This window comes from Vipera berus (genome assembly GCF_964194415.1).
Source record: "Vipera berus genome assembly, chromosome: Z".
Classification (NCBI taxonomy): domain Eukaryota; kingdom Metazoa; phylum Chordata; class Lepidosauria; order Squamata; family Viperidae; genus Vipera; species Vipera berus.
This window is the reverse complement of record NC_138205.1, coordinates 73,108,914-73,136,373: the sequence shown is the minus strand read 5'-3', so window position 1 is coordinate 73,136,373 and position 27,460 is coordinate 73,108,914. Positions and strand designations below refer to the sequence as shown.

Sequence of the window (27,460 nt, the reverse complement as noted above, 5' to 3'; positions counted from 1 at the left end):
GCAAATTTTGGGGTTTAATTTTATTACGGATCAGTTGATTTGAAGAAAAACACCTTTTAATTTTCCGCAGATTACTCCATTGAAATAAAGGATTCACTGTATTTAATCAGCTAATTCCTAAACACATTCCTAAGTATTAATTAACCACATAGGAATTTGTCAGGCACTTGTTAGTTCTGTATGCAGCTGTGTAAATGGCTATAGGTATTTAATCTAAGATGATACATGCTTATGTCTGCTTATTGTTAACTTGGAAAAACCCAGAAAAAATTGGAAAGGGGAATGGTTTATCACTTTTTCTCTAAATATTTTTTCAGTCTTTTTCCCCCCAAATATACTGGAATAGAAATCTGAATTTTTCGTCTCATAAAATAATTAAATTGCTTTTGAGATAAATATGTATTTCACATAATACTTGCAAGTGATTGGTATTTAAATAAAAATATTTATATTGTTAGATAATTGTAGTTCTTATATATTGTAAACTTATACGATTTAGTTCTGAATCTTAAATTTGAAATTTAGTTCTTTTTCAGATTGCACCACACTATAGTATGAGCAGACATTCTCAATATATGGGCAACTGTCCTATATCTGTACGAAATTATCAATCTTGCCAGTCACCCAAAATAATATGAGTATTTTCTGATATAAAGTCCTGCTGGGTTGTGAAGGAGGAGAGAGAGGAAGAATGGCAAATAAAAGAGGATTGGTCGCTTTAATTCCTGACTGTTTTTCTCCTAACCCAAATTCAGCCTTCAACAGATTATTTTGGGAATGTGCTCGTGATCAGAAAAAGTTGTCAATTCTTGTATAAGAGAATGTGACAGAAATTAATTCATTTATAAATGCATATAGTAGATCAGTTTCAAGAATGTGCCAGATTATGAAGCTCAATGTGGAAGTTTGAATCTGTGGAAGCAATCGCTTATTTCATAAATTGAAACACTGAAAATGCAGAATGTAAAGTGCCTAATCAAAATACCTTGTTCTTTTAGAAGCTTATTCTACTTGAGAAGAATAATAAAGCACATTAAACATTCACTTGTAGTGTTTTTTGTAGTCTATTACTTGGACAGATGTTATATATTTACTAATCCTTTGATAACTAAGTACTGCATATTTTTGCAGTTTTTAGCTAATTCTAAATATATAGAGAAGACTGAAATCATACAAAAATATCTTTTTTGTAAAAGCATGTTTTATTTTGGGACTTTACCTAATTTTTCATCTGACACACTTAGGGTATGATTAAGATTAGATGATTATGATTAGGATAGCCTTCTTTTCTGTTCAGTGTAGAAATGTATTACAGCAGTATAACACCATTGTAATGAGGAAACAAATGATCCTTAAATGAGGATTATTTGTAAATGTAAAAATTCATTTAAATTTCTGATTCACCATTTTTCAACTTCAGCAATTTTTAGGATATGTGATCTTCAACTTCCATACATTTTTAACTTTCTAAGACTGGGAAAAAGTGTTTAAAAACTTATCATTCATGTCTCTTTATACAAATAGAGATAACTGTGACCAGAGAGAGAATACTCAAAGAAATTGTTTTGAGTTGTGAATCATTATCTTTTTTTAACATTTAAAAATCGGTCACAAGCTCTATTTTTAGATGTTAAATCTTAAATATTTGAATGAAACTCTTCCCTACAAGAAAATCATATTAAGAATTTTATGCATATTGTTTTTTATTTTAAACCTGCAAAATAAATAATAGTTATGAACACTGCAAAATAACATGAATTATGTATTAAAATGAAATGACTTTGAAACATATCTTAATGAGGTGTCATGTGATAATTCTAATTGTATTTTTGTTTTTTGATAGGTGAATCTGGATTGGGAAAATCAACATTAATCAACTCATTATTCCTGACAGACCTGTATTCTCCAGAATACCCAGGACCTTCACATAGAATTAAAAAGACTGTACAGGTTTGCATGAAAAAGTATACCTTCTATTACATTTTTATATGCTAAATTGAAATAGAAATACTTTAATTTTATTTATTTGTTCAATTATTTTTTAAAAAATGTTCATTAACCAAAATTCTCTGAGCAGTTGTCAATAAAACAGACTAAAACATACAGTCTGAGAGTATGCTAAAATCAAACCAAATAAAAATATATAAATTAAGCTGCAGCCTAATATTCATTCAAAAACTAAGAATTAAAATACAGTTAAAAGTCAATTAAAAAGCTTGGGAAAATAGAAAAATGCTAAAAAGATGCTAATGTGAATATCAGTTGAGTTTTTCTGGTGAGGGAATTCCATAAATTCCAATCTAATACATTTTTCAGCACTGATTCAACACATTGACCACCTCATCTGTGTAGATGAAAAAGCAACTGCCTTGCTTAGCGATATAGGTTACAGTCTCAATTGTCATAAGTCAAGGACTACCTGTAAAAACTTGACTATTGAACCTGACTGGAGAAGTAGTGGTATTTGTTACATTAATGTCTGGAGATGTTGTTGGTTCCCAGTCAAGAAGGGAGAAGAAAAGTCTGTAGTGGCTTCCCTTTATATAAAATACAAGATGGGGAGAAGGGAGATTGCTGTCATTGGTGGAACTCTGGTCTCTGGGGAAGGACTGGGCAGAAGATCCTTGCCTCAATAAAGGAGATCTGATGGCCAGATCCAGGAGGAGTTAAATCACACTAAGCACGTGGTGGCTCAGTGGGTTAGGACACTGAGCTTGTTGATCAGAAGGTCAGCAGTTTGGCGGGTCGAATCCTGAGTGCCACGTAACAGAGTGAGCACCTGTTACTCGTCCCAGCTTCTGCCAACCTAGCAGTTTGAAAGCACGTAAAAATGCAAGTAGAAAAATAGGGACCACTATGGTGGGAAGGTAACAGCGTTCCGTGCACCTTTGGTATCTAGTCATGCCGGCCACATGACCACAGAGATGTCCTCGGACAAGTGCTGGCTCTTCAGCTTCGAAACGGAGATGAGCACCGGCCTCTAGAGTTGGAAGCGACTAGCACGCATGTGCAGGGGAACCTTTACCTTTAAGCACACAGTAAGCTGTAAATCCAGTATATTCCATTCTCTTCATTCCCTCTTGAGAAGCCTAAAAACCCAGAAAAGGAGACAGAATGAAGCAGTAGGCAAGAGGGGAGGAGAAACATAAGACTAAGCCTGGCACCAGAGTCTTGCTGTATATATCTGTTCTAAATGCCTATTGTAAATAACTTCATAGTATATTGTAAAAACGCATAAAAGCCTCCACTCTCTTGTTTTTCTATGTCAGTTGTCATCCTTGCAAACAAAAAGCAATTCTAAAAGAGCCCAATCACACTGTGATAAAGTCCTAAAGAATGCTGAAACTGGTATATCTCTAGGGTTACTGTTATAGTGATCACAAAGTTGTAGTCTGAATTTCAACAATATATGGTATGAGTATCTCGAGATGTACTAGCTAAATTCAAAAAAGGAGTGGCACTTTTTACCATGCTTCAAAGTATATTTTGTTTTTTTAATTATTTAATTATATAGACCAATAGATGATGGATAGTCCTAAAAAACATGGACATTCAAGACCACTTCACATGCTGCTGAGAAATTTTTTGTTGACTGGAAAGCAATAGTTAGAATGGGATGTAGAATAATAAATTGTTTCTTCACTTAACATATGTGGGATAATAAAGACTGGATGAGAAAATAAATTGGAATTGTATCTCAGATATGCTAATACTATCACATGGATAGAAGTGAGGAAGAATTGTCTTGTTGAAGATAAAAAAGAGTGTGCCATAAGATTATGTCAGTGGGCAGAGCCATCCCGATGCTCAAACATTCATAAGGATGACAACTGAAAACTATGAAATAAGAGATATCAGTGCTTGAAAGAAAGACTACAAGATAGGTAGTTATACTATATACACTGCAGAAATATCAAACTTAACATAATAATTTAAGGCCATAATATTTCCATCTATAAAGTATGCCTCTGAAAGCTGGATCATCAGAAAGACTAAATGAATTAATGTTGTTATCACAATGTAAGCATGAATTTAAAATAATTTAAATTACTGACAGACAACCCTAATAAATGTTATCTGTCAAGATTACAAAGACTTAGAAGTGACTGAGGAAAAATTGCTATTGCATTTAGTCTACTAATCTTGTTGTTATAACTTATTTGACTAGAATAATATTACTGTTTTCAGTTTCTTTATAGCTACCTTGAAATAACATTTTATCAGTTTTCTATGATATGTAACTTTTATTGATATTAATACATTACCATGTTTAATATTAATGATTTGTAATTATGTAAATTTTAGCTTTAAGAATTTTTGAATTCTGTGCTAGAAATGTAAAGTTTAATTATCTTGTTAATAGTTGAAATACTTAGACTATTTTAGATTATCTTAGGTTGTGCGTAGAAGAATTCACATTTTTATACTTTAAATATGTTTTGGGTTAAAATTAAATCACTTTAAATATCTCTGCTTCCCGTGAAACAGAAATAACAGAAAGCTGTTCATAAAATACGTCAAATAGACATCTTCTAAAGGATAAGACAACTTTAAAATTACAGATCTGATGTGGCCTGTGAATCTGGTCCATGTGATCTATTTAAATAGAGTGCATGGGAAAATAACCTTTTGCATTCCAAGATTGGAGCTAATTTATTTTTCCTAAATCCCCATGGATAGTTCCAAAACTAAATAGGATTCATTTGAACTTGTAATGGGGGTTGATGCTATTTACAATAGTTTTCTGGCTGTCTTCCACAAAGTAGTACATTATGAGAATTTGACCATGTAGGGTTATAGAATTTTTTTAAAGAAAAGACAAAATTGACCAGACAGAATGTACATAGAATGAATTCAGCTTGAACATTTACTGTATATTATATTCAGAGCATATATTCTTGAAGCTAAGTCTTAGAGGTTGTAAATTAAGAATGCTAATTGTAGAGGAAATACAATCATTTTTATTTTATTATTTTTTATTTTAATTCCATTTATATCCCGCCCTTCTCCGAAGACTCAGGGCGGCTTTACAAACTTAGCAGTAGCCTTCATTCTATGTATATGCCTGCTTATTAGGGCTTTCACACACCCCAAGCGGCATTATTACAAAGTCAGCTTATTGCCCCCAACAATCTGGGTCCTCATTTTACCTACCTCGGAAGGATGGAAGGCTGAGTTAACCTTGAGCCTGGTGGGATGCGAACCTGCACTAATTGCAGGCAGCTGGTGTTACTTAAGTAGGCATTAGCCCACTGCTCCACCAAGGCATCAACAACAATATATTTATTAAAGCCAAAGCCAGCAGCTTAAAATAAAATATAATGTATCTAAGTAATGATGTAGTACAAAATAAAAACACTAATGTAAATTGAGGTGTTTTGGTCTTTCTGCTTCCTTTTTGATCATCTATGCAGAAGTTGGTTATTTCTGTGTATCTGTTGATGGCTGATTTGTCCGAATGTCATCTCAGAAAGCATCAACAGACTTTTACAACAACATGACCTAATTGTAGCACATGAACCAACTAAAGGTCTCCAAAACATCCTAAGTAAACCAAAAAAAAAAAACACAACACCAGCCCCAGAAGAAAAAATAAGAATGATCCACATTATGGAGTGCAAGACTGAAACAGCTACTATATAGGATAATAAACATGCAGAAGGCTAACAGCGCATCTGTGAACACCAGCTAGGAGTCAGAATACATGATGAAAAGTCCTTAATTTCATAACACATGAACAGACCTTGTCATAGTTTCAACTGGGAAACCGTGAGCATCCTTGACCAAGCCAACTCTAAAAATACTAGAGAATTATTTCCTCAGAAAATCAGCCACCAACAAGGATATGGAGATAAACAAAATCTATGTACCATTCAAAGGGGACAATCAAAAGCAAAAAGGATACAGAAAGACTGAAACATCTGCACATCAGCAAACAATACCCAAATAACAGAAATTAACACTAAGATTAATACCAGACAAACAATCAAGTAAAGAATACCCCTGTCAAGGAGCTATCAACTCAGACAAACAAGCTAATAGTACACAACAGCCTGTTCAAGAAACCATTAAGAACATTCACATCAACAGTGACAGGGCAAGCCAAAAAATAGAAAAAATCTGATTCTCTTCTAGCACTGATGATGTCCTCTAGTTGGGTAATGAGATGTCTGCAAGAAAACCACTAAGCTCAAAGCACCAAGGACTCCATAATTCAACTCTGAGTTATAAATATTCTCTTGTATCATCAGCACCACAGATGCTTAACTCGAAAATTTCCCAAACAACTTCTATTTGTCCTGCAGGAATTAGGGGAAAACATTTTTAATGTGTGAATGAAGGTGAAAAAACAAAAAGATTATAAGTTAAAAGCCAAAGTGTTAAGCAAAGGCATTGAAAACCTATCTCAGTTTTGGTTTGTGCTGTTAAACCATGTATTTTTTAAATTGTAAAACATTTTTTCTAGAGTTGGAAAAACAAATTGAACAAAGAAATGTGAACAGAAAAATACATGACTTAGATTCTCAACTGACATGACCAGAAATCTACATATAGGATACTTTTTCAAGAGGAAAATAAAAAGCATTTTTGTTCTGTATTTTTCTTGCGTATTCATTCAGCCTCTCTTGAAGAGTTGGGAGGATGCTTTTCATCAATGCTTCATCCTCTCCTCCACTGAATCAAAGTTTTTTCCCTGAATCAAAAGAATTACTCAATTTATAGAAGAGCAGTTTGGCATACATAACTAATAAAACTCATTTATGATCATAATTTAAGCAACATTTTTAGGATCAGTTGTACTACCGTAATTTTTTTTAATCTAAAATTATTATATTCAAAGTTTTTATTAGCAAAGAATTTAATATTTAACATACATACATTATCTTTCTAAAATTTTCAGGTTGAACAGTCTAAGGTTCTAATTAAAGAAGGCGGTGTGCAGTTGCTACTAACAATAGTTGATACGCCAGGATTTGGTGATGCAGTGGATAATAGCAATTGGTAAGTATACATTCTAATATTAGTAATGGCTATTATCTTGCAAAATTTGCATATATTTAAAGTAAAATCAGTTTTTTCTTTGTATGGCACTTTTTTGGCTGTTCTGTTGGCCAGAAATGACAGAAAAAATAATTTTCCAGATGTAGTTATCCAACTCTCTTGTTTCTCTATGATTAGCTCAGAGATAAATATTGTTTGGTTATTACTGAGAAAAGTCAAAAAACTAAGTACCACTAATACTATGAGATAAATTTTCTGATGTCAAGAATATGACTGGTTATTATATAAAAATATTTTAATATTAATGTGGCAAATATTTCATCTGTTAATTATTGTAGATAATTAACAATAAATGAACTTTGATAAAGACTATTTACCAAATAGCTTTGGGAAGTACCGTATATACTTGAGTATAAGCCGACTCGAGTATAAGCCGAGACCCCCATTTTCACCCCCAAAAACTGGAAAAAGTTCGTGACTCGAATATAAGCCGATCCGCCGTTCTGCAAGCCTCCGCCGCCAGCAGAGGCTCGATCTGCCATTTTGCAAGCCTGAATACACAGGAATACCCTGTGTGGCCGCGGCTCTCGGGGAAGCCCTGGCTGTCCGCTTCCTCGCTCCACGCTGCCATTCGGGGCCCACGCGTTCCCCGGGCAAATCGCGGCGCCCAGCAGGCGAGGAAACACACCCGCTCCAGTCGCCCCCCCTTCCCTCAGGAGACGGAAGCAAGTGACCGCCCGGAGCTTACCGAGGACTTGCGCGCGGCCGAGGCTTCGGTGCTTCCAGGATCGCGCGCACCTCTCCCAAGCCGCCGCCGTCCGGAGACCTGCCGAAGTTTGGGGAGATTTGGGGAGGTGCGCGCGCACCTCCCCAAACCTCCCCAAACGTCAGCAGGTCTCCGGATCTCCGTGCCTTGCCTGCCTGCTAATTTCCGCTGCAGAAAGAAGCAGGCAGGCAAGGCACGGAGATCCGGAGACCTGCTGATGATTGGGGAGGTTTGGGCACCTCCCCAAACCTCCCCAAACGTCGGCAGGTCTCCGGATCTCCGTGCCTTGCCTGCCTGCTTCTTTCCGCTGCAGAAAGAAGCAGGCAGGCAAGGCACGGAGATCCGGAGACCTGCTGATGATTGGGGAGGTTTGGGAACCTCCCCAAACGTCGGCAGGTCTCCGGATCTCCGTGCCTTGCCTGCCTGCTTCTTTCCGCTGCAGAAAGAAGCAGGCAGGCAAGGCACGGAGATCCGGAGACCTGCTGATGATTGGGGAGGTTTGGGCACCTCCCCAAACCTCCCCAAACGTCGGCAGGTCTCCGGATCTCCGTGCCTTGCCTGCCTGCTAATTTCCGCTGCAGAAAGAAGCAGGCAGGCAAGGCACGGAGATCCGGAGACCTGCTGATGATTGGGGAGGTTTGGGCACCTCCCCAAACCTCCCCAAACGTCGGCAGGTCTCCGGATCTCCGTGCCTTGCCTGCCTGCTTCTTTCCGCTGCAGAAAGAAGCAGGCAGGCAAGGCACGGAGATCCGGAGACCTGCTGATGATTGGGGAGGTTTGGGCACCTCCCCAAACCTCCCCAAACGTCGGCAGGTCTCCGGATCTCCGTGCCTTGCCTGCCTGCTAATTTCCGCTGCAGAAAGAAGCAGGCAGGCAAGGCACGGAGATCCGGAGACCTGCTGATGATTGGGGAGGTTTGGGCACCTCCCCAAACCTCCCCAAACGTCGGCAGGTCTCCGGATCTCCGTGCCTTGCCTGCCTGCTTCTTTCCGCTGCAGAAAGAAGCAGGCAGGCAAGGCACGGAGATCCGGAGACCTGCTGATGATTGGGGAGGTTTGGGCACCTCCCCAAACGTCGGCAGGTCTCCGGATCTCCGTGCCTTGCCTGCCTGCTAATTTCCGCTGCAGAAAGAAGCAGGCAGGCAAGGCACGGAGATCCGGAGACCTGCTGATGATTGGGGAGGTTTGGGCACCTCCCCAAACCTCCCCAAACGTCGGCAGATCTCCGGATCTCCGTGCCTTGCCTGCCTGCTAATTTCCGCTGCAGAAAGAAGCAGGCAGGCAAGGCACGGAGATCCGGAGACCTGCTGATGATTGGGGAGGTTTGGGCACCTCCCCAAACCTCGGCAGGTCTCCGGATCTCCGTGCCTTGCCTGCCTGCTTCTTTCCGCTGCAGAAAGAAGCAGGCAGGCAAGGCACGGAGATCCGGAGACCTGCTGATGATTGGGGAGGTTTGGGCACCTCCCCAAACCTCCCCAAACGTCGGCAGGTCTCCGGATCTCCGTGCCTTGCCTGCCTGCTTCTTTCCGCTGCAGAAAGAAGCAGGCAGGCAAGGCACGGAGATCCGGAGACCTGCTGATGATTGGGGAGGTTTGGGCACCTCCCCAAACGTCGGCAGGTCTCCGGATCTCCGTGCCTTGCCTGCCTGCTAATTTCCGCTGCAGAAAGAAGCAGGCAGGCAAGGCACGGAGATCCGGAGACCTGCTGATGATTGGGGAGGTTTGGGCACCTCCCCAAACCTCCCCAAACGTCGGCAGATCTCCGGATCTCCGTGCCTTGCCTGCCTGCTAATTTCCGCTGCAGAAAGAAGCAGGCAGGCAAGGCACGGAGATCCGGAGACCTGCTGATGATTGGGGAGGTTTGGGCACCTCCCCAAACCTCGGCAGGTCTCCGGATCTCCGTGCCTTGCCTGCCTGCTTCTTTCCGCTGCAGAAAGAAGCAGGCAGGCAAGGCACGGAGATCCGGAGACCTGCTGATGATTGGGGAGGTTTGGGCACCTCCCCAAACCTCCCCAAACGTCGGCAGGTCTCCGGATCTCCGTGCCTTGCCTGCCTGCTTCTTTCTGCTGCAGAAAGGAGCGCGGATCCAGTGGGGGGGGGGAAAGCCCTTTAGCAGGATTTGCCTGCATGCCGGCGGACGCTGGATCCGTGCTCCACAAGCCTCTGCCGCCGGCTGGATCCGCGCCCTGCCGCTGCGGAGCGCGGATCCAGCCTCCGCCGGCGGCGGAGGTCTAGGGGTAGTGGGGGGGACCCGCGGACATAGATGGGCTCAAGTGGAAGCCAAGCAGCCCTCCCGAATCTGGGCTTCTGGACGGAGCAGCCGGTGGTGCGTTTCAAAAAGCCAGATAAGGCAGACAGGGAGATGAAGAGTTCAACCGAGTTTCCTCTTTTGTTCAGGCTCCCCCGATCAGACAAAGAACTAGCCAGCGGCAGGTTTCTCCCCTTTTCCCTCCCATCTCTCTTCCCCCAACCCTTGGGTCCCACAGCAACTCACGAACTCCAGCCGCCCCTTCTCCTTCGAAAGGTCTAGATCCCGAGATAAGATATATACAGAAATATACATAAAGAGAGACGGACGCAGGCTGTTGGTTTCTCGCCTCATCCCACGCACGCACGAGGGGGAGAAACAACGCTCTGGGCGGCAGAGTCTTGGAGAAAGAAAAATCGGCTGCAGCCTCGGGGTAGGCTTCTCCGGGGGCGCCGCCGCGATTCTGCAGGGGCCAGGTAGGGAAAACTCGCCGGGGAAAACGGGTGCCGTTGCAGCGCCCGGCGAGTTTAAAAGCAGCGGGTGCAGATGCCTGAACAAAAGAGGAAACTCGGTTGAACTCTTCATCTCCCTGTCTGCCTTATCTGGTCTTTCAAGAGGAGGGTATTCCTTTCACTTCTTGAACTTTCCCAAAGACTTGCAAACTTTTCCAACCATTACTTCCAAGGATCTTTGATGGGGAGAGAAAGCACGGGTGAGCGATGGGGAGAGAAAGCACGGGTGAGCGATGGGGAGAGAAAGCACGGGTGAGCGATGGGGAGAGAAAGCACGGGTGAGCGATGGGGAGAGAAAGCACGGGTGAGCGATGGGGGGGGAAAGCACGAGTGAGCGATGGGGAGAGAAAGCACGGGTGAGCGATTGGGGGGGAAAGCACGGGTGAGCGATGGAGAGAGAAAGCACGGGTGAGCGATGGGGAGAGAAAGCACGGGTGAGCGATGGGGGGGGAAAGCACGGGTGAGCGATGGGGAGGGAAAGCACGGGTGAGCGATGGGGAGAGAAAGCACGGGTGAGCGATGGGGGGGGAAAGCACGGGTGAGCGATGGGGGGGGAAAGCACGGGTGAGCGATGGGGGGGGAAAGCACGGGTGAGCGATGGGGGGGGAAAGCACGGGTGAGCGATGGGGAGAGAAAGCACGGGTGAGCGATGGGGAGAGAAAGCACGGGTGAGCGATGGGGGAAAGCACGGGTGAGCGATGGGGGGGGAAAAGCGGCAGCGGCATTTTCGGGAGCAGCGGGTGAGCGATGGGGGGGAAAAGCGGCAGCGGCATTTTCGGGAGCAGCGGGTGAGCGATGGGGGGGGAAAGCGGCAGCAGCATTTTCGGGGGCAGCGGGTGAGCGATGGGGGGGGAAAGCGGCAGCGGCATTTTCGGGGGCAGCGGGTGAGCGATGGGGGGGGAAAGCGGCAGCGGCGGTTGTTGGGGGCGCAGCAGGCGAGGCAGCTTCTCTCAGCAGCCTGTTCCGAACGAAGGGACAGTTCTTTTTTTTTGTTGACTGGAGTATAAGCCGAAGTGGAGTTTTTCAGCCCAAAAAGTGGGCTGAAAAATTCGGCTTATACTCAAGTATATACGGTATGTTTTGTGTTCCTTCATACCATTTCTACGACCCTTTCTTTTACTACTAAATCTTCTGCTTGTTGCTCGTGTTTCATCTATAAGAATGGGCATTGCTTTTCTCGTAGAGCAATCTAACTAAATTTCTTTAGGAAAATTATATTTGTAATGTCATTTTTAATATCAAAAGTACAACTTGTACTAATATAGTGAATGTTCCAAGTTAATCTGCTTTTTAAAAAATATCTTTGCACATTGTAGCTGGCAGCCCGTTATTGATTACATTGACAGTAAATTTGAAGACTATCTTAATGCAGAATCACGTGTGAACAGACGACAGATGCCAGATAACAGGGTCCAGTGTTGCTTGTATTTCATTGCTCCTTCAGGACATGGGTCAGTATTAAAGATGAATGTTTTGGCTCCTACATTGCGATTTCTCCACTCAGAAACAATTACACTACATTGTTAGATATGTCATATCAGAGAAATTGTAAGGAATTGAATTCTAATGTAAATAAATTTCCTTCTCTAATATTAGCAAAAGTGCTTTTTACAGAATCCAGAAGAGTAAGAGTTGGGATTATACGTTATTATTAGTCTGTACTTTGGATTTTTCTAATCGATTGAATTGAAAGTAGTTATGCATGCTTTGTTTATAGTCTGACAATAAAGATGATTAGTTAAAAGATATGGTGACATTTTTTTAGATTTAATAGACTCAATTTGTGCCAATGCTTTGAAATGCTTTTTATCAGATATTTATAAATTATATTTTGTGGTGCTAGTAATTTCTTATATAACACATTGTTTTTGAAATCAATGGTAAATATTGCCCTAACTCTCAAAGGATAATAGATACAATGTTTAAAAAGTTCACAAGATTTCTTCTTCTTGAACAAGGGTAACTTAAATAGAGCTGCAAGCTTTAAAAAGGTACATTATTTAGTAAAAAGGAATTTTGCTTGTGCGAGCTTTGAAATTCTAAACCATTTTCAGAAGCAGAGGTTTTATTATATACATATTTGCAATGCAGACATGATTATAGGTAGTCCTCCAGATATGACAGGTCAATTAATGAACATTCAAAGTTACGACAGATACTCCAAAACTGTTTCAAAGTTATGATGGCTTCAGTGCCCCTGGGTCATTCATTACAACTGACTCGGGCTTGTTCCTCATGTCTCCTGGCAGCAGCTGCCATTTTCAGTGCTCTAACAATTCTTTATGGAAAATGATGGCTGCTTTTGGATCTTTCTGCCTTAATCAGCTAGCCTTCAGGAGACTGCAAATTTCTCCTGGCTTTTGCTAGACTTTGGAAAACAAGACTCTGTATGCTAAGGCAGCAGCTTCAGGATGAGCTTCCCAAAATCTTTCCTTTCCTTTAACTCTCTCCCTCTCCCAGAAAGCCACATTTCTTCCATTGAAAAAAGATCCTGGGCGGGACAGACTTCTTGATCTTGACTTTAGAGTCCTAGCTGGGTCCTACAGAATTCAGACCCACAGCTAAAAACTTTACAACCTAGCTTATGTCCTATTTTTTGCTGCCCTTGCTAAACTTTCCGAGCTGAGTTTTTTCCCCTGCAGTTTCTCAAGGCAGAAAGCTGCACAGTTTCTCTTCTTGCTTGCTTCCTTTTCTTGTCATTGGGGAGTCAAGGTAAGGATTTTAAAAGGTGAGGACCTTACTTTTAGCACCTAATTGGGGAAAGGGAAGAACAAGAAGGCTGTCCCTCATAGCTTTTTATTGAAAAACCTGATTTCTGGAAGAGGGAGGGGGTTTATAGCAAGGGAAGGGTTTTGGGAAGCTCATCCTGAAGGTGTTACCTTTTCATGCAGGGTCTGGTTTTCCAAAGGCTAGCAAGAGCCAGGAGAAATTTGCAGTCTCCTGAAGGATTGGAGGCCAGCTGATCAGAATGCTCTGCAAAGCTAGGGAACTGGTCCTTTTGCCCCAGAAAGACGGGCACCTTGGCAGGAGGAATGGAGGTGGTAGAACTGGGAAAGGCAGGCACAGATAGTGTTCCTTGCTGTCAAGACAGCTGTGTGGCTGGTGCACTTAGGAGCCACTGAAGAGGCAGAATGGAGCGTGGTGCATCTCAGAGTGGGGAAGGCCTGAGGCAGGACCCTTTGCCTTCACTAGGCCTCCCAGGATCTCCCATATCCCTGAGGCATTCTGTGCTCTATGTAATAAACCACACATTTGATTAATGAATGCACTGGGAAGAGGCAATTCATTGTTTGCCCCAACTCCCAACCCTAGTGGGCAGATTCCATTACAATTGTATTTTACTTTCTGTACCTTATATGACTCAAATTTTGGCTGTGTTTGGAAGCCAAATTTGCAAAATCTCATTTTTAATTTTTATTTATTTTAGGCTTAAGCCTTTGGATATTGAGTTTATGAAACGCCTTCATGAAAAAGTGAACATAATTCCACTCATTGCCAAGGCCGACACACTCACACCTGAAGAATGCCAACAGTTTAAAAAACAGGTAATTTTTATATATATGGTAAGGCCACACCTGGAATACTGCATCCAGTTTTGGTCACCACGATGTAAAAACGATGTTGAGACTAGAAAGGGTACAGAGAAGAGCAACAAAGATGATTAGGGGGCTGGAGGCTAAAACATATAGGGAACGGTTGCTGGAATTGGGTATGTGTAGTTTAACAAAGAGAAGGGTGAGGGGTGACATGATAGCAGTGTTCCAATATCTCAGGGGCTACCACAAAGAAGAGGGAGTCAAGCTATTCTCCAAAGCACCTGAAAGTAGGACAAGAAGCAACGGATGGAAACTAGTCAAGGAGAGAAGCAACCTAGAACTAAGGAGAAACTTCCTGATAGTTAGAACAATTAACCAGTGGAACAACCTGCCTCCAGTGGTGGTGAATGCTCCAACACTGGAGGTTTTTAAGAAGAGACTGGACAGCCATTTGCCTGAAATGGTATAAGGTTTCCTGCCTGAGCAGGGGGTTGGACTAGATGACCTCCATCACCACATCTTATGATAATAAGTTCCACAGAAGAATCATTTGAAGAAATGAAGTTTTCACTCAGCTCATTGGATGACCCCTGGAACTTATATTATAATTCAGTAATGTCTTTCCTCAGGTACTTTGTTCCCAAGCAGCCTCCTAGCCTTTTTTCATATGGAAGATGTTCAAATCGCAGATCATTTTACTTGCCCTCTTATGCTTCTTCTCTTGCATCCATATTTTGAGCTGTTGCATACTCACCAGGCATCTCCCTTGTGTTATCCTCCCTGAATCATCTTCTGTGTGAGATAAACAATTCAGACTCTACCAGTGTATATATGAAGTTGGGGGGGGGGGGGGTTCACCCAATCATATATCATTTTTCATGCATTTGCATTTAATTAGTCACACAGTGTAAAGAGATTTTAACACGTCTTGGTTGATTTTGACGTTCTGATTATTTTAGTATCATCCACAACCAGTTTGCTATTTATCTATAAATATCACTTATGAAGAAGTTAAAAGCACTTTCCCCAACAGAGATACACGAGAGGCTCTGCATCTGTTGTCTTTGTGGAGGAAGGTATTGAAATTTTTAAAGTATATTAAAAAATTTAAAGAGAACTTTAACACAACTAATACACAATAAAGAAAGAAAGAAAAAAGATAAAAATGCAGAAAAGTAATGAACTAGAAAGAAGGTTCATTTATAGAAACAAATTTCCATTTTTTCTACTTTTCATCCATTAGTCCCAAAAAAGCCTTTGATTTTTAATTGTACTTTAGTTTCTAAAATCTTCTGAATTAATATATGTACTTGTATTCAAATTTGTTAGCTTTTTTATACATCCATCAAACATGATAGAATGTCCCCTCATATTCTCATTTCCATCAAAGATTCAAAGTACCTTTATACCTTGTAGACAATTTATTTAGTGGTAAATGCATAATACATAATACATAATACAATACATCATTTTATAAAATCCTCTTCAAGGTTAGAACATAATGTTAATTTCAATTCTTTCAACCACATATTTCCCATTGATCCATTTGTATATTGTAACCAAAATTTTGCCCATTTTATTACACATTCTTTCACTTGTCTTCTTGTCTTGTATTTCAACCAAAATTTATACAGTTTAGCATAGCATGTTCATCATTAGTGTTTAATTCTGTTTCAAATTCAAGTTTTACATTGTTCAAAATCATAAAATCTTTTATCCGCTTTAAACCTTTCTAATTGTATATTAGAAAACTATAGAGAAGTATATCTGATCTTGATTTTATTTTACAATCCTCATGAAAATCCTAGTATATCATGATAAATTAGCCAATTACTTTTTTGTTGTCTATAAAATGCTTTCTGTGCTGAAAGCCATAAGGTGTCTTCAGATACATCCTGTACTTAACATTTATTCCATTCTTTTAAAAATGGCCAGCCTGACCTTGTGATTTTTGAAATCTACATTAATCTTAGCTTTGTCATACTATAGATATCTATAGTATGACAAAATTCAGATTCATGTCCTCCTAACTCCAATAACCTGTTTCTTAGCAACACGTACTCTTTCATCCAGGATAAACAATAGGAAGAAAATATAATTTCAAATCTGGTAGACCTAATCTTCTTTCCTTCATATCTTGCAATACTTTATATTAACTTGTGGGGTTTTTTTTCTTATGCTATACAAATTCCAACAAATCTACTTCTGACTTTTTTCTATTGAGAAAATTCCCATTTATCCCTATTCTTTGCTTTCTGTTGTTGATGAATTAGCAGTCATTCATTCTTTATTCAATAATCTTTGCTGAGAAACTTGGTCAGGGGGCTCAAGTTTACATATTTTTTTCAGAAGGTCAGCAAATATTTGATTTTTTTAGTGAATGCCCTCAGGATCTCACAATCAATTGTTTGTTTGTTTATGAGGCTTGCAGGCCATGTGACAACAAAATGATTCTGTGCAACAAACTGATGAAAAACAGCAAGAAATCCTATCTGTCTGGATATTTATAGTCTTTCAAGATGTCCTAGAATATTTTTTCTTCTTGTCATTGTTCTTTTTAGTTGCTCTGATTTGTTTAATTGTTTTTATTCCATCCATGAGAATATCTGTATGACTCAGGTATCACAGGGTTCCCCAACCCACAGATCGCAGCCCACTACTGGGCCCGTGGTCTGTTCAAAACTGGGCCATGCAAGCAGTGCCTGTGGACGAAGCTCCCCTCATGCGAGTAGTGGCCGCTTGCACTCACGCAAAGCTTTCCTCTCGTGAGCAGTGACTGCTGGGGCTCATGTGCGAAGTTAAGCTTAAGGTTAATTAAATTTATATGCCGCCCTTCTCCCTGAGGACTCATGGCGGCTCACAACAATAAAAAGTTAAAAGATATAAATACAAAAATTAAAAGAGGATTAAACAATATAAGAAATAAGAGCAATTTAAACCAATGAAAAACCAAATTTAAAACCATGTTCAGACCAGGCCCGCTTGTTGGAATGAGTTCCCCTCATGCCAGCAGTGGGCACCTTTAGCCACCGCTTGCACTAATGGAGCTGCTTGCATGTGCCCGCCTGCCACTTGCAGGGAATTATCCCCTCCCCCCAACCAGGTCATCAAGCCAGAAAGGATGGTAACTGACGAGATATCAGTCCTTCACCTCCTGCAATGAAGATAGTATTTATAAATACCATTTTCATATATCATATAGTAGCAGACTGAATGCTATAATCTATAGCACAGGTCGGCAACCTGCGGCTCCGGAGCCGCATGCGGCTCTTTGAGCCGTCTCTTGCGGCTCCCAGCCGCCCGGTGCGCGCGCACCTCTTCCAACGGGCAGTGGTGCGCGCGCACCTCTCCAAATGGAGAGTGGCACCGCCCGTTTGGAGAGGTGCACGCGCACCTCCCCGAATGGGCGGAGGTGCGCGCGCACCTCCCCAAACCTTTGGAGAGGTGCGCGCGTACCTCCGCGCGAATGGGCAGCGGTGCCGCTCTTTCAGGAAGCCCGCCGCGGCCCGTCTGTGAAGCTGCCGAAAGCGGCAGCTTAGCAGACGGGCCGCGGCAGCTTCCGCAAAGAGCGGCGCCCCTGCCCATTCCGAGAGGTGCGCGCGCACCTCTCCGAACGACCGGAGGTGCGCGCGTACCTCCGCGCGAATGGCCAGCGGTGCCGCTCTTTCAGGAAGCCCGCCGCGGCCCGTCTGTGAAGCTGCCGAAAGCGGCAGCTTAGCAGACGGGCCGCGGCAGCTTCCGCAAAGAGCGGCGCCCCTGCCCATTCCGAGAGGTGCGCGCGCACCTCTCCGAACGACCGGAGGTGCGCGCGTACCTCCGCGCGAATGGGCAGCGGTGCCGCTCTTTCAGGAAGCCCGCCGCGGCCCGTCTGTGAAGCTGCCGAAAGCGGCAGCTTAGCAGACGGGCCGCGGCAGCTTCCGCAAAGAGCGGCGCCCCTGCCCATTCCGAGAGGTGCGCGCGCACCTCTCCGAACGACCGGAGGTGCGCGCGCACCTCCCCAAACCTTTGGGGAGGTGCGCGCGTACCTCCGCGCGAACGGGCAGCGGTGCCGCTCTTTGAGGAAGCTGCCGCTTTCGGCAGCTTCCTGAAAGAGCGGCGCCGCTGCCCCTTCGCACGGAGGTACGCGCGCACCTCCGGTCGTTCGGAGAGGTGCGCGCGCACCTCTCGGAATGGGCAGGGGCGCCGCTCTTTGCGGAAGCTGCCGCGGCCCGTCTGCTAAGCTGCCGCTTTCGGCAGCTTCACAGACGGACCGCGGCGGGCTTCCTGAAAGAGCGGCACCGCTGCCCATTCGCGCGGAGGTACGCGCGCACCTCCGGTCGTTCGGAGAGGTGCGCGCGCACCTCTCGGAATGGGCAGGGGCGCCGCTCTTTGAGGAAGCTGCCACGGCAGACGGGCCGTCGCCATCGGGCAACCGGGAACCGGTTCCATCTCATTTTTAAAAAAATGGCAGCCGCGTGCGTCCGCGCATGCGCAAAAAACCTTTGCGCATGCGCGTGCATGGACACACGCACGCGGCTCCCTCTTTTTTTAATTTGTGATGGAACCGGTTCCCAGTGGCTCTTTTTCTTTTTTAGGTTGCCGACCCCTGATCTATAGTATCTAAGCATATTTAATTTCGATGGTGAATAGCTAATTTCTTTCCTGAAGGCAAAACATGAATGATATAATAGAGCTCTGATAAAAAAAAAACCTATGTGCAGATAGTCCTTGATTAAAACTGTTCATTTGATGACTTGGAAATTATGACTTGGAAAAAGTGGTTTATAATCCATCCTTAAAAGTTGCTGTTATCACACCGCTCCCATAATCGTGTGATTACAATTGAGATTCTTAGTAACTGGTTTGCATTTGTGATAGTTGCAGCATCTTGCTATCACATCACAATTTGTAACTTCTAACTAGCAAAGTCAATTGGGGATGCTGGATTTGCTTAACAACAGCTTGAATCATTTAATGACCACAAGATTTGCTTAAAATCTGGGATTCATTTAATGATTAGGGTAAAATGGTCATATAAAATTGGGTCTGGTCATGTGGTGACTCACTTAATGACCACATCACTTAGTATCCAAAATTTTGGATCCAATTCTGATCATGTCAAGGCTATCTATATATATTGATGTTATATCACGAATTTTATATATATATATATATATATATATATATATATATATATATATATATATATATATATATATATATATATATATATATATATATATATATATATATATATATATATATATATATATATATATATATATATATATATATATATATATATATATATATATATATATATATATATATATATATATATATATATATATATATATATATATATATATATATTTAAATTTTATATACCGCCCTATTCCCGAAGGACTCAGGGCGGTTTACAGGGCAAAGTTAAAAGACAAAATAAGAGTTAAAATAGAATTAAAATAAGATTAAATAACAATTAGTAGCACAAAGTTTAAAAATTCATATATATATATATATATATATATATATATATATATATATATATATATATATATATATATATATATATATAGAGAGAGAGAGAGAGAGAGAGAGAGAGAGAGAGAGAGAGAGAGAGAGAGAGAGAGAGAGAGAGAGAGAGAGAGAGAGAGAGAGAGAGAGAGAGATGATACCTACACAGACATATAGGAGTGCATAATTACCAAAAATTGCCATGTTTGTATAAACCTAGAGATTAGTTAGTATGTATTCAATAATACATACTACTGTTATAATGTTTATTGTGGGAGATAATGTATTTGTGATTTGAAAAATAATACATTGCATTTGATTGAGGTTTCTGTAAGGATGACTACGCTTACCTGTCAGAATGGAAACTTAGTTTAATAATATGCAGTTTTATGAATGCAAAAATAGATCTAAATCTAGTAATTTAGACATATATAAGGTTTTGAAGCAATTGTGAAAGACATCAGTTTGAATACTTACAGTTTATTCTTAAAACTATGAGAAGAATATTAAAATCTCCTTTGATACTTTTATAGGAATTGTGTGTAATGTGTCTGAGTAGTTTATTGCTATATTATGTGAATTGGAATGAAAGCTGGATGACTTTGTGAATGGGAAAAGCAGAAACTTCAGCTTTATTTGAAAAATGACAAATGCATAATCTGAATTTCAAAAGACATAATTATGGAAGTTGTATCCATATTCTGACATAAATTTGAGATGTTCATCTTTAATACATACAAATAAAATTCATCAGCATATTTTATTAACATAATCAATGCTTGTTACAGTTAAAAATTTGTTTACGTTTAGATAATGAAAGAAATCCAAGAGCACAAAATTAAAATATATGAATTCCCAGAAACAGATGATGAAGAAGAAAATAAGCTGGTTAAAAAGATTAAGGTACAAAATATATTTAAACAAATTTTTACACTTTCATGTCTGTGCAATTGGGTTTTATTTTAATGGATAGAGTTTTTCCATAAAAGAATATGTATCAGATACCTCTCTTGGCTTTAGTCAAATTACCAAGAACACTGGTATATATAAACTTTTATACACTTTGACATATAATAGTATCAGATTACTAGGGAACATTTTGGTTGTTGTTTAATATCTCAAGCCTACTAGACTATTTTTATTTATAAAATGTCCTTGCTTTTACTCTTTATTATTATACTCTATATTACTGGTTAGTAAAAAGGAAATATGCTACAAAAGAAAATAATGGTGAATCTTACCTGAATCCTCTCTTCTTTTTTAATTAACAATCATGTTCAAATGTTTTATTTTTGTTTTTGATATTTTGATATTTTCAGCCTAATGGATAGTTTGTAATATTTCCTATTTTTTTAACATGTAAGATTTTAAAATGAGAGGCTGTTGTGCCCTCTTATGGTAGATTGCTGCACTGTCATGTAGTGAGGTAAGGATAAATATACTTAGAAATATATTTATATTTCTTATATATTTCTCAGTCAACTGTCTACTCATTTTATTATTTTATTATTTGGTTCTAAATGGTTGTGTGTGTGAGATTTTGCATGAAATATACTGGTTATAAAATCATTTTAATCAGAGGAATATTGAAACTCATTGTGTGGCAATTTAGGCTTAGCAATTATTCTATATGTTGTATCACGTATTTAAATTGCCCATCTCCCTCACACAGAGATTCTGGCCAATGTACAATAAAATATTAATATATAAAAACAGTATATAAAAGTTAAAAATTTCAAAGAGGTTAAGATGAATAAAACACTGTTAAAAATTTATTGAAAGGTAAAGGGAGCATTTTCAGGACTCTAACCACTCCCACAGTTGTGTGCTGCTCTGGGTTTCTTATGCAAGGCTACAAAGCCACATTTACTACTTTCCAGAGGGCCAGGAGTGGGGGAGATTTTCTCACCTCCAGGAGGTGAGAGAAATCTGTCTTCCAGGACCCTTCCTTGACCCTGCCAATGGAATTCTTTAAACTGACAGGGCCTTCAGTATACCTTCCCTAACTGGGTGGAAGGGGCAGATGTAATGGAATGAAGATGGATTGTAGGTAGCTTGGCCCTATGCTGTAGCATTTTAAAGGTCATAACAAATACTTTGAATTGGACCTAGAACAAATTAGTATCCAATGCAGTTTACATAGCACCATTCTTTTATTCACACGGCTGCATTCTGCAGCAGCTTAAGTTTCCAGATATTTGGGTAGCCCATGTAGAATGTGTTTCAATAATCCCAACAAGATATGACCAGGCCATGAACAGAGAGCTTCCCTATTCAGAAAAGTGTGTAACTGGCACACAACACAAAGGTTGAGCAAAGGTCCTCCTAGTTTTGGCTGCCACCTGCTTTGTGAACAGGAGCTGTTAGTCAAGGAGGATCCTCAGGTTATTCACTGGGTTTGGGATAGTGCAGACCCATCCAAGACCAAAGATGATAAACTCCTAGATGCAGAAGAGCCCACCCACAGCCACTCTATCTTATCAGGGTTTAGCTGAAGTCTATTCCCCATCCAGGCCTCAAAGCCTCGGCACTGCAAAAGAACATCCACAGTATTACTCGCTTTGCTCAGGACTGAGACTTATAATTGGGTATCAACAGCATACTGGTGATACCTCATCCCTCAGTGACAGATGGTTTCATCCGGAGGTTCCATGTAGATGTTAAAAAAGAGTGGGAAAAAGCACCAAACCCTGTGGCTCTTCACAAAGCACAAGTCATGAGCTAGAATTCTCAGTTCCTCCAGCCTTGGAGGAAGGCCAACCAGCAAAAAACTATGCCACCCATCCCCAACTCCAAGTCAGCCCAAAAAGATATCATAGTCCATGGTAATGAAAGCCGCTGAGAGGTCAGGGAAAGCAAGGATGGATGCACTACATCCTGCTCCTGCCAGAGAATCATCCATATGTGTCACTAATGTGTTTCTGTCCCATATCTGGGCCTGAAACCTGAAGGGTGCAAATAATCTGTTCCCTCTAGGATCCTCTGGAGTAGAAATACCACCACTTTCTCAATCACCTTCTCTAAAAAGGGGGGTGGGAGACTGAATTAAAGTTGTCCAGAAAGATAGTGTCCAGTGATGGCTTCCTTCTTTAAAAGGAGACAGGAACACCTCCAACATAGAGGAATTGACCATCGCTTAGACCAGGGCTTTTCAACTGGTGGTACCTGTGGTACATTGGCACCTGGCAGGTGGTACGCAACCATCCTGGAAAAGTAGCGGGAGAGGGGAATGAGCTGAACTGGTGGCAGCACCGCACAAGTCTGAGTGAGAGACGGCTGGAGCTGCAGTGCTGTCAGGGCTCAGCGGAAGCGCCAAGATCAGCGTCGCTTTCCAGCTGATCAATGCTTCTTTGGGGCCGTCAGGACTCAGTGGAAGTGCCAGGATCAGCGCCAGGCTCCAGCTGGAGCTCGGCGTTGATCTTGGTGCTTCTGAGCCCCGATGAAGCGCCAATCAGCTGGAAAGTGGCACTGATCCCGGCGCATCTGCTGAGCCCAGAAGAAGCACCGATCAGCTGGAATGTTGCGGCATCTCCAAGATCTTGTGATTTACATTCAGATGCTTGGCAACTGATTCATATTTATGACGGTCACAGTGTCCCAGGGTCATGTGAAGTGACCAAAACCTGCTGTAACCACCCTGCAGACGGGGGGAATAAAAACCAAACACCACCCCATCCCACCCCCGCTGCCAATCCTCAAGAGAAATGGTCACAACAATGAAAACCTCAGGAGGAAGTGCACGGGCAGGCGGGCGGGCAGGCATCTTACTCAGCTATGGATTGGGCGGGGAAGGGGGCAGCTTCACACCCCCAGATGCTGCCCTCTCACGAAAGCAAGATGAAAACTCAAAAAAACCACAAGGGAAAAAAGTTAAAACAGAAGAGGGTCTCCCAATGGATTGCTTCCCCATTTCCTTCTAGCAGTTTAAATATGTAAAGACCACAAAAGAAAAAAGTTGGCTTTCTTTCATTGTAATTCAGAAGGAGGAACGGAAGGATTGGTGTGGGGGGGGGGGTTGTTTGTTTCAAAGGAAGGGAAAGAAGGGATTTGGGTCTGTGGGGGGCACAGCAAGCGAACGGTGATCACGCGCAACTTCTGGTGCTGGGGGGCGGTCTTTTTAAAAGAGCAAAACAAGGCAAAAAATAAAAATCCCCCACTCCACCCCCAAGAGCTGGATGCGGATGTGATCTTTTTTTTTTCTTCCTTGTTCAGAAGAGACACTCTTCTGTTTTAACCTTTTTTCCTGGTTGTTTTTTGGAGTTTTCATCCTGCTTTCGTGAGAGTGCAGCATTTCAGGGGGGTGAAGCTGCCCCCTTCCCCCCCCCAAGCCACCAGCCGAGCAAGACGCCCGCCTGCCTGCGCTCTTCCTCCTGTCTGGGTATGGATCTAACACAGAGATGGTGTCATTTACATTCTGGAGGAAACTGTCCACTTCCTCAGATCCAACAGATTCAAACTGTTCCCAGATAACTAGTAATTGGTAATCCGGCATCTCCACAGGACTTAACGTCATACTTGATATCCAACTGGGGACAAGTTCAAGTGATTTTATCCTTCAGATGCATGGTAAATTGCTCCATATGATCTTATAGATCTGCTTCCAGGCTCCCCTTCGTAAAGAGAGTCTGGATGACCCTAAACAGAGTCATTGGGGGAGCATTCTGTGGATGCAATAAGAGCAGAGAAGTATTGGTGCTTTGATGCTCTTACTGCCATGAGGTAAGCCTTAATAGCAGCTTTAACTCGTGTTTGGTTAAATTCATTCTTTGTTTTCTTCCAGCAGTGCTCTAGAATGTCTCTTGACCGTTTTCAACTCCATGAACCACAGAGAGTATCCGGAGTGATGGGCCAAGAGAGGCCACATAGCCACTATCTTGTCAGAGCCATAGCCTCAGCAGGAGTGTGTAACAAATCAAGTATTTGCCCCAGCTGCTTTGAAATCCAATTGTGGCCATTAATTGCCAGGGACAGACCAATCCAATAGTTAGGTCTTCCTGTGGATGGGATTAAAATTAAAGAAAGTGAACATATAATCTTCAGTTCCAACAGCACATTACCAATCTTGGACAGAAAACCTTTTAGTTTTGTTACCAGATGATGTTCTGTTTTAGAGCTATAGTTTGTCTTGTATTAGCTCTTTTTTCTAATCTCCTTTGTCACTTAGTTTTATTGTGAGCAGTGCAAAAAGTTGTATTTTCTATCCAACCTGTCAATAAGTTATTTTAGGAAAAAATGTTCTGTTTCTTTTGTAGGACCGTTTACCTCTTGCGGTAGTAGGTAGTAATACTATTATTGAAGTCAACGGGAAGAGAGTTAGGGGAAGACAGTATCCTTGGGGTGTTGCAGAAGGTAAGTGAATAGAAAGTGTAAGATACATAATTGGGCAATAAGCTATATCTTTATTTATTTATTTTATTTATTTAGATTTATATACCGCCCTTTTTCAAAGGACTCAGGGCGGTTTACAGGGCATTTAAAAGAAAATCAATACAAACGTTAAAACAAATTAAAAAAGATTAAATAAAACCCTGAGAAAAATAAAAAACCCAGTTAAAATTAAAATTAAAAAATTCTCAGCCTGGGCCAGAGTGCTCGAAGAGCCAGGTCTTCAGGTCCCGGCGGAATGAACGGAGGTCGGGGGCAGTCCTAAGCTCTGCAGGCAGCTGGTTCCACAGGGCAGGCGCACCCACTGAGAAGGCCCTACCCCTGGGTGTTACCCGCTGGCAATCTTTAACCGGCGGCACCCTGAGAAGACCCTCCCTGTGGGAGTGCACTGGATGAAGGGAGCTTGATGCTGGCAGCAGGTGTTCCCTCAAATATCCCGGACCCTCGCCATTTAGGGCTTTATAGGTCATCACCAGCACCTTGAATCTCACCCGAAGGGCAACCGGAAGCCAATGCAGCTCGCGGAGTATAGGTGTTACATGGGAGTATCAGGAGACCCCCATCACGACTCGCGTGGCTGCATTCTGCACCAGCTGAAGCCTCCGGGTGGTCCTCAAGGGCAGCCCCATGTAGAGAGCGTTGCAGTAGTCTAAACGGGAGGTCACGAGCGCATGAGTGACTGTGCGTAGGGCATCTCAGTCCAGGTAGGGTCGCAACTGGCGCACCAGGCAAACCTGGGCAAAAGCCCCCCTAGTCACGGCTCCTATATTCCTTTATAGGAATATTACAATTTCAGAAAAGCAAGACAGAGGTACAGACTTTCCCCACTTCCCCTTCCCTCTCCACATAACAGTACCCTGAATTATAGTTTACATCTTTTACCAATATTATAACAAAATTATAAGACTCACAGGTGTGTAAATTGAGAATTTCATGAGATTTTCGATTGAAGAATTATACTGTGGGTGTTTTAATAATTTTAAAATTATCAGTTCATTTTAACAGTCTAGAGCAGGGGTCAGCAACCTGAAACAGTGAAAGAGCCACTCGGAACCGGTTCCCTCACAAAATGAAAAACTGGGAGCCTCAAAAAATATGTGCGCATGCGCGTACATGCAAGCATACGCAGAACAGGGATTGACTGAAGAGTGGAGCCAAGGCGAGATATGCATCTACCCTGCATATTTGAATTGATCGGTTGAACTTTTTTAGTCCCACTTTTTTTTTTTTTTTTGGACTGCACATGGCAGAGGACTGGGAGCCGCAGGAGACGGCTGAAAGAGCCGCATGCGGCCCCGGAGCCGCAGGTTGCAGACCTGTGGTCTAGAGCATCGTTTTGCTTTTGAACCAAAAGCACAGAACAACTTTATTATGTATTTGTTAGACTACAGCTAACTTTCATGTTTGTTTTTTTTACACTGTTTATTTCTCTAATTGTAAATTTGGATAATTATGACATTTTAATAATGCAACATTACATTTATTAAGTTTGTTTTTACCTTTTTTATTGATCTTAAAAGAAACTCAACGGAATTGGACCTAGTTCATACTTGAATGGGGAATCTATAGGCAAACAGAGCTATATGCTAGAGTGGGAAGTTATAAAAACTTCCTGAAATAAGGCAATGGTAAAGCATATCAGTATTGTTGCAACAAAAATAACATGGATGTATCCCTTGGATTACTAAGCAGCAAGGAAAATTACTAATGGCAAATACAGAATTTAATTTGCAGCTTGCCTTTAAAATGAGCATTTTTTTCATGCAGTTGAGAATGGCGAACACTGTGACTTCACAATTCTAAGGAACATGTTGATAAGGTAAACAAGTAGTCTATAACATTAATATTGGCAATACATTTTCCAAGTTATTCCATTTCTTGGATCTTTCCTATATTCTGTGATAAGGAATAATAGAGTGCTTATTCATATTTTTAGTGAAGGGTAACGTGGTGGCACAAAGAGAGAGTAGGAAAGAAAGAGTTAAAAAAACCTTGATAACACTTTTATTTTCCATTTTCATATAATACATTTGGGAAATTGTTGGATATAATTTAAAATAAAATCAATATTGTTTGCACCACAAAAAATGTTGTATTCTGCCCTTTGGGTGTACAGATGTAGAATTTTCTAGTCCTGAACTAATTTACAGTTACCACAATACAGGTAGTCCTCAATCTTCAACCACAATTGAGCCCAAAATTTATGTTGTTAAGTGAGACATTTGTTAAGTGAATTTTGCCCCATTTTAACGACCTTTCTAGCCACAGTTGTTAAGTGAATCATTACAGTTGTTAAGTTAGTAACACAGTTGTTAAGTGAATCTGGCTTTCCCATTGACTTTGCTTGTGAGAAGATCGCAAAACCTGTTCAACATGATCCCAGGACACTGCAACTTATAAATATGTCCTAAATATGAACCATTTGCCAAGCATCCAAATTTTGATCATATGACCATGGAGATGTTACAATGCTCAGAAGTATGAAAAATGGTCACAGTGCTGTTGTAACTTTGAACG

At 41.5% G+C, this 27,460-nt stretch overlaps 1 protein-coding gene across 2 annotated transcripts in view; it reads left to right on the top strand.

Moving 5' to 3' along the window:
• Positions 1-27,460, top strand: part of SEPTIN7 (septin 7) — a 62,962-nt gene that overhangs the window by 11,813 nt on the left and 23,689 nt on the right. For both annotated transcript variants that reach the window (XM_081343638.1, XM_081343637.1), the window contains exons 2-8: positions 1,844-1,950; positions 6,902-7,002; positions 11,843-11,977; positions 13,954-14,071; positions 20,369-20,461; positions 24,811-24,907; positions 26,711-26,762. In XM_081343638.1, the coding sequence (XP_081199764.1) occupies positions 1,844-1,950; positions 6,902-7,002; positions 11,843-11,977; positions 13,954-14,071; positions 20,369-20,461; positions 24,811-24,907; positions 26,711-26,762 (703 nt within the window). The remainder of the gene's footprint in view (positions 1-1,843; positions 1,951-6,901; positions 7,003-11,842; positions 11,978-13,953; positions 14,072-20,368; positions 20,462-24,810; positions 24,908-26,710; positions 26,763-27,460) is intronic.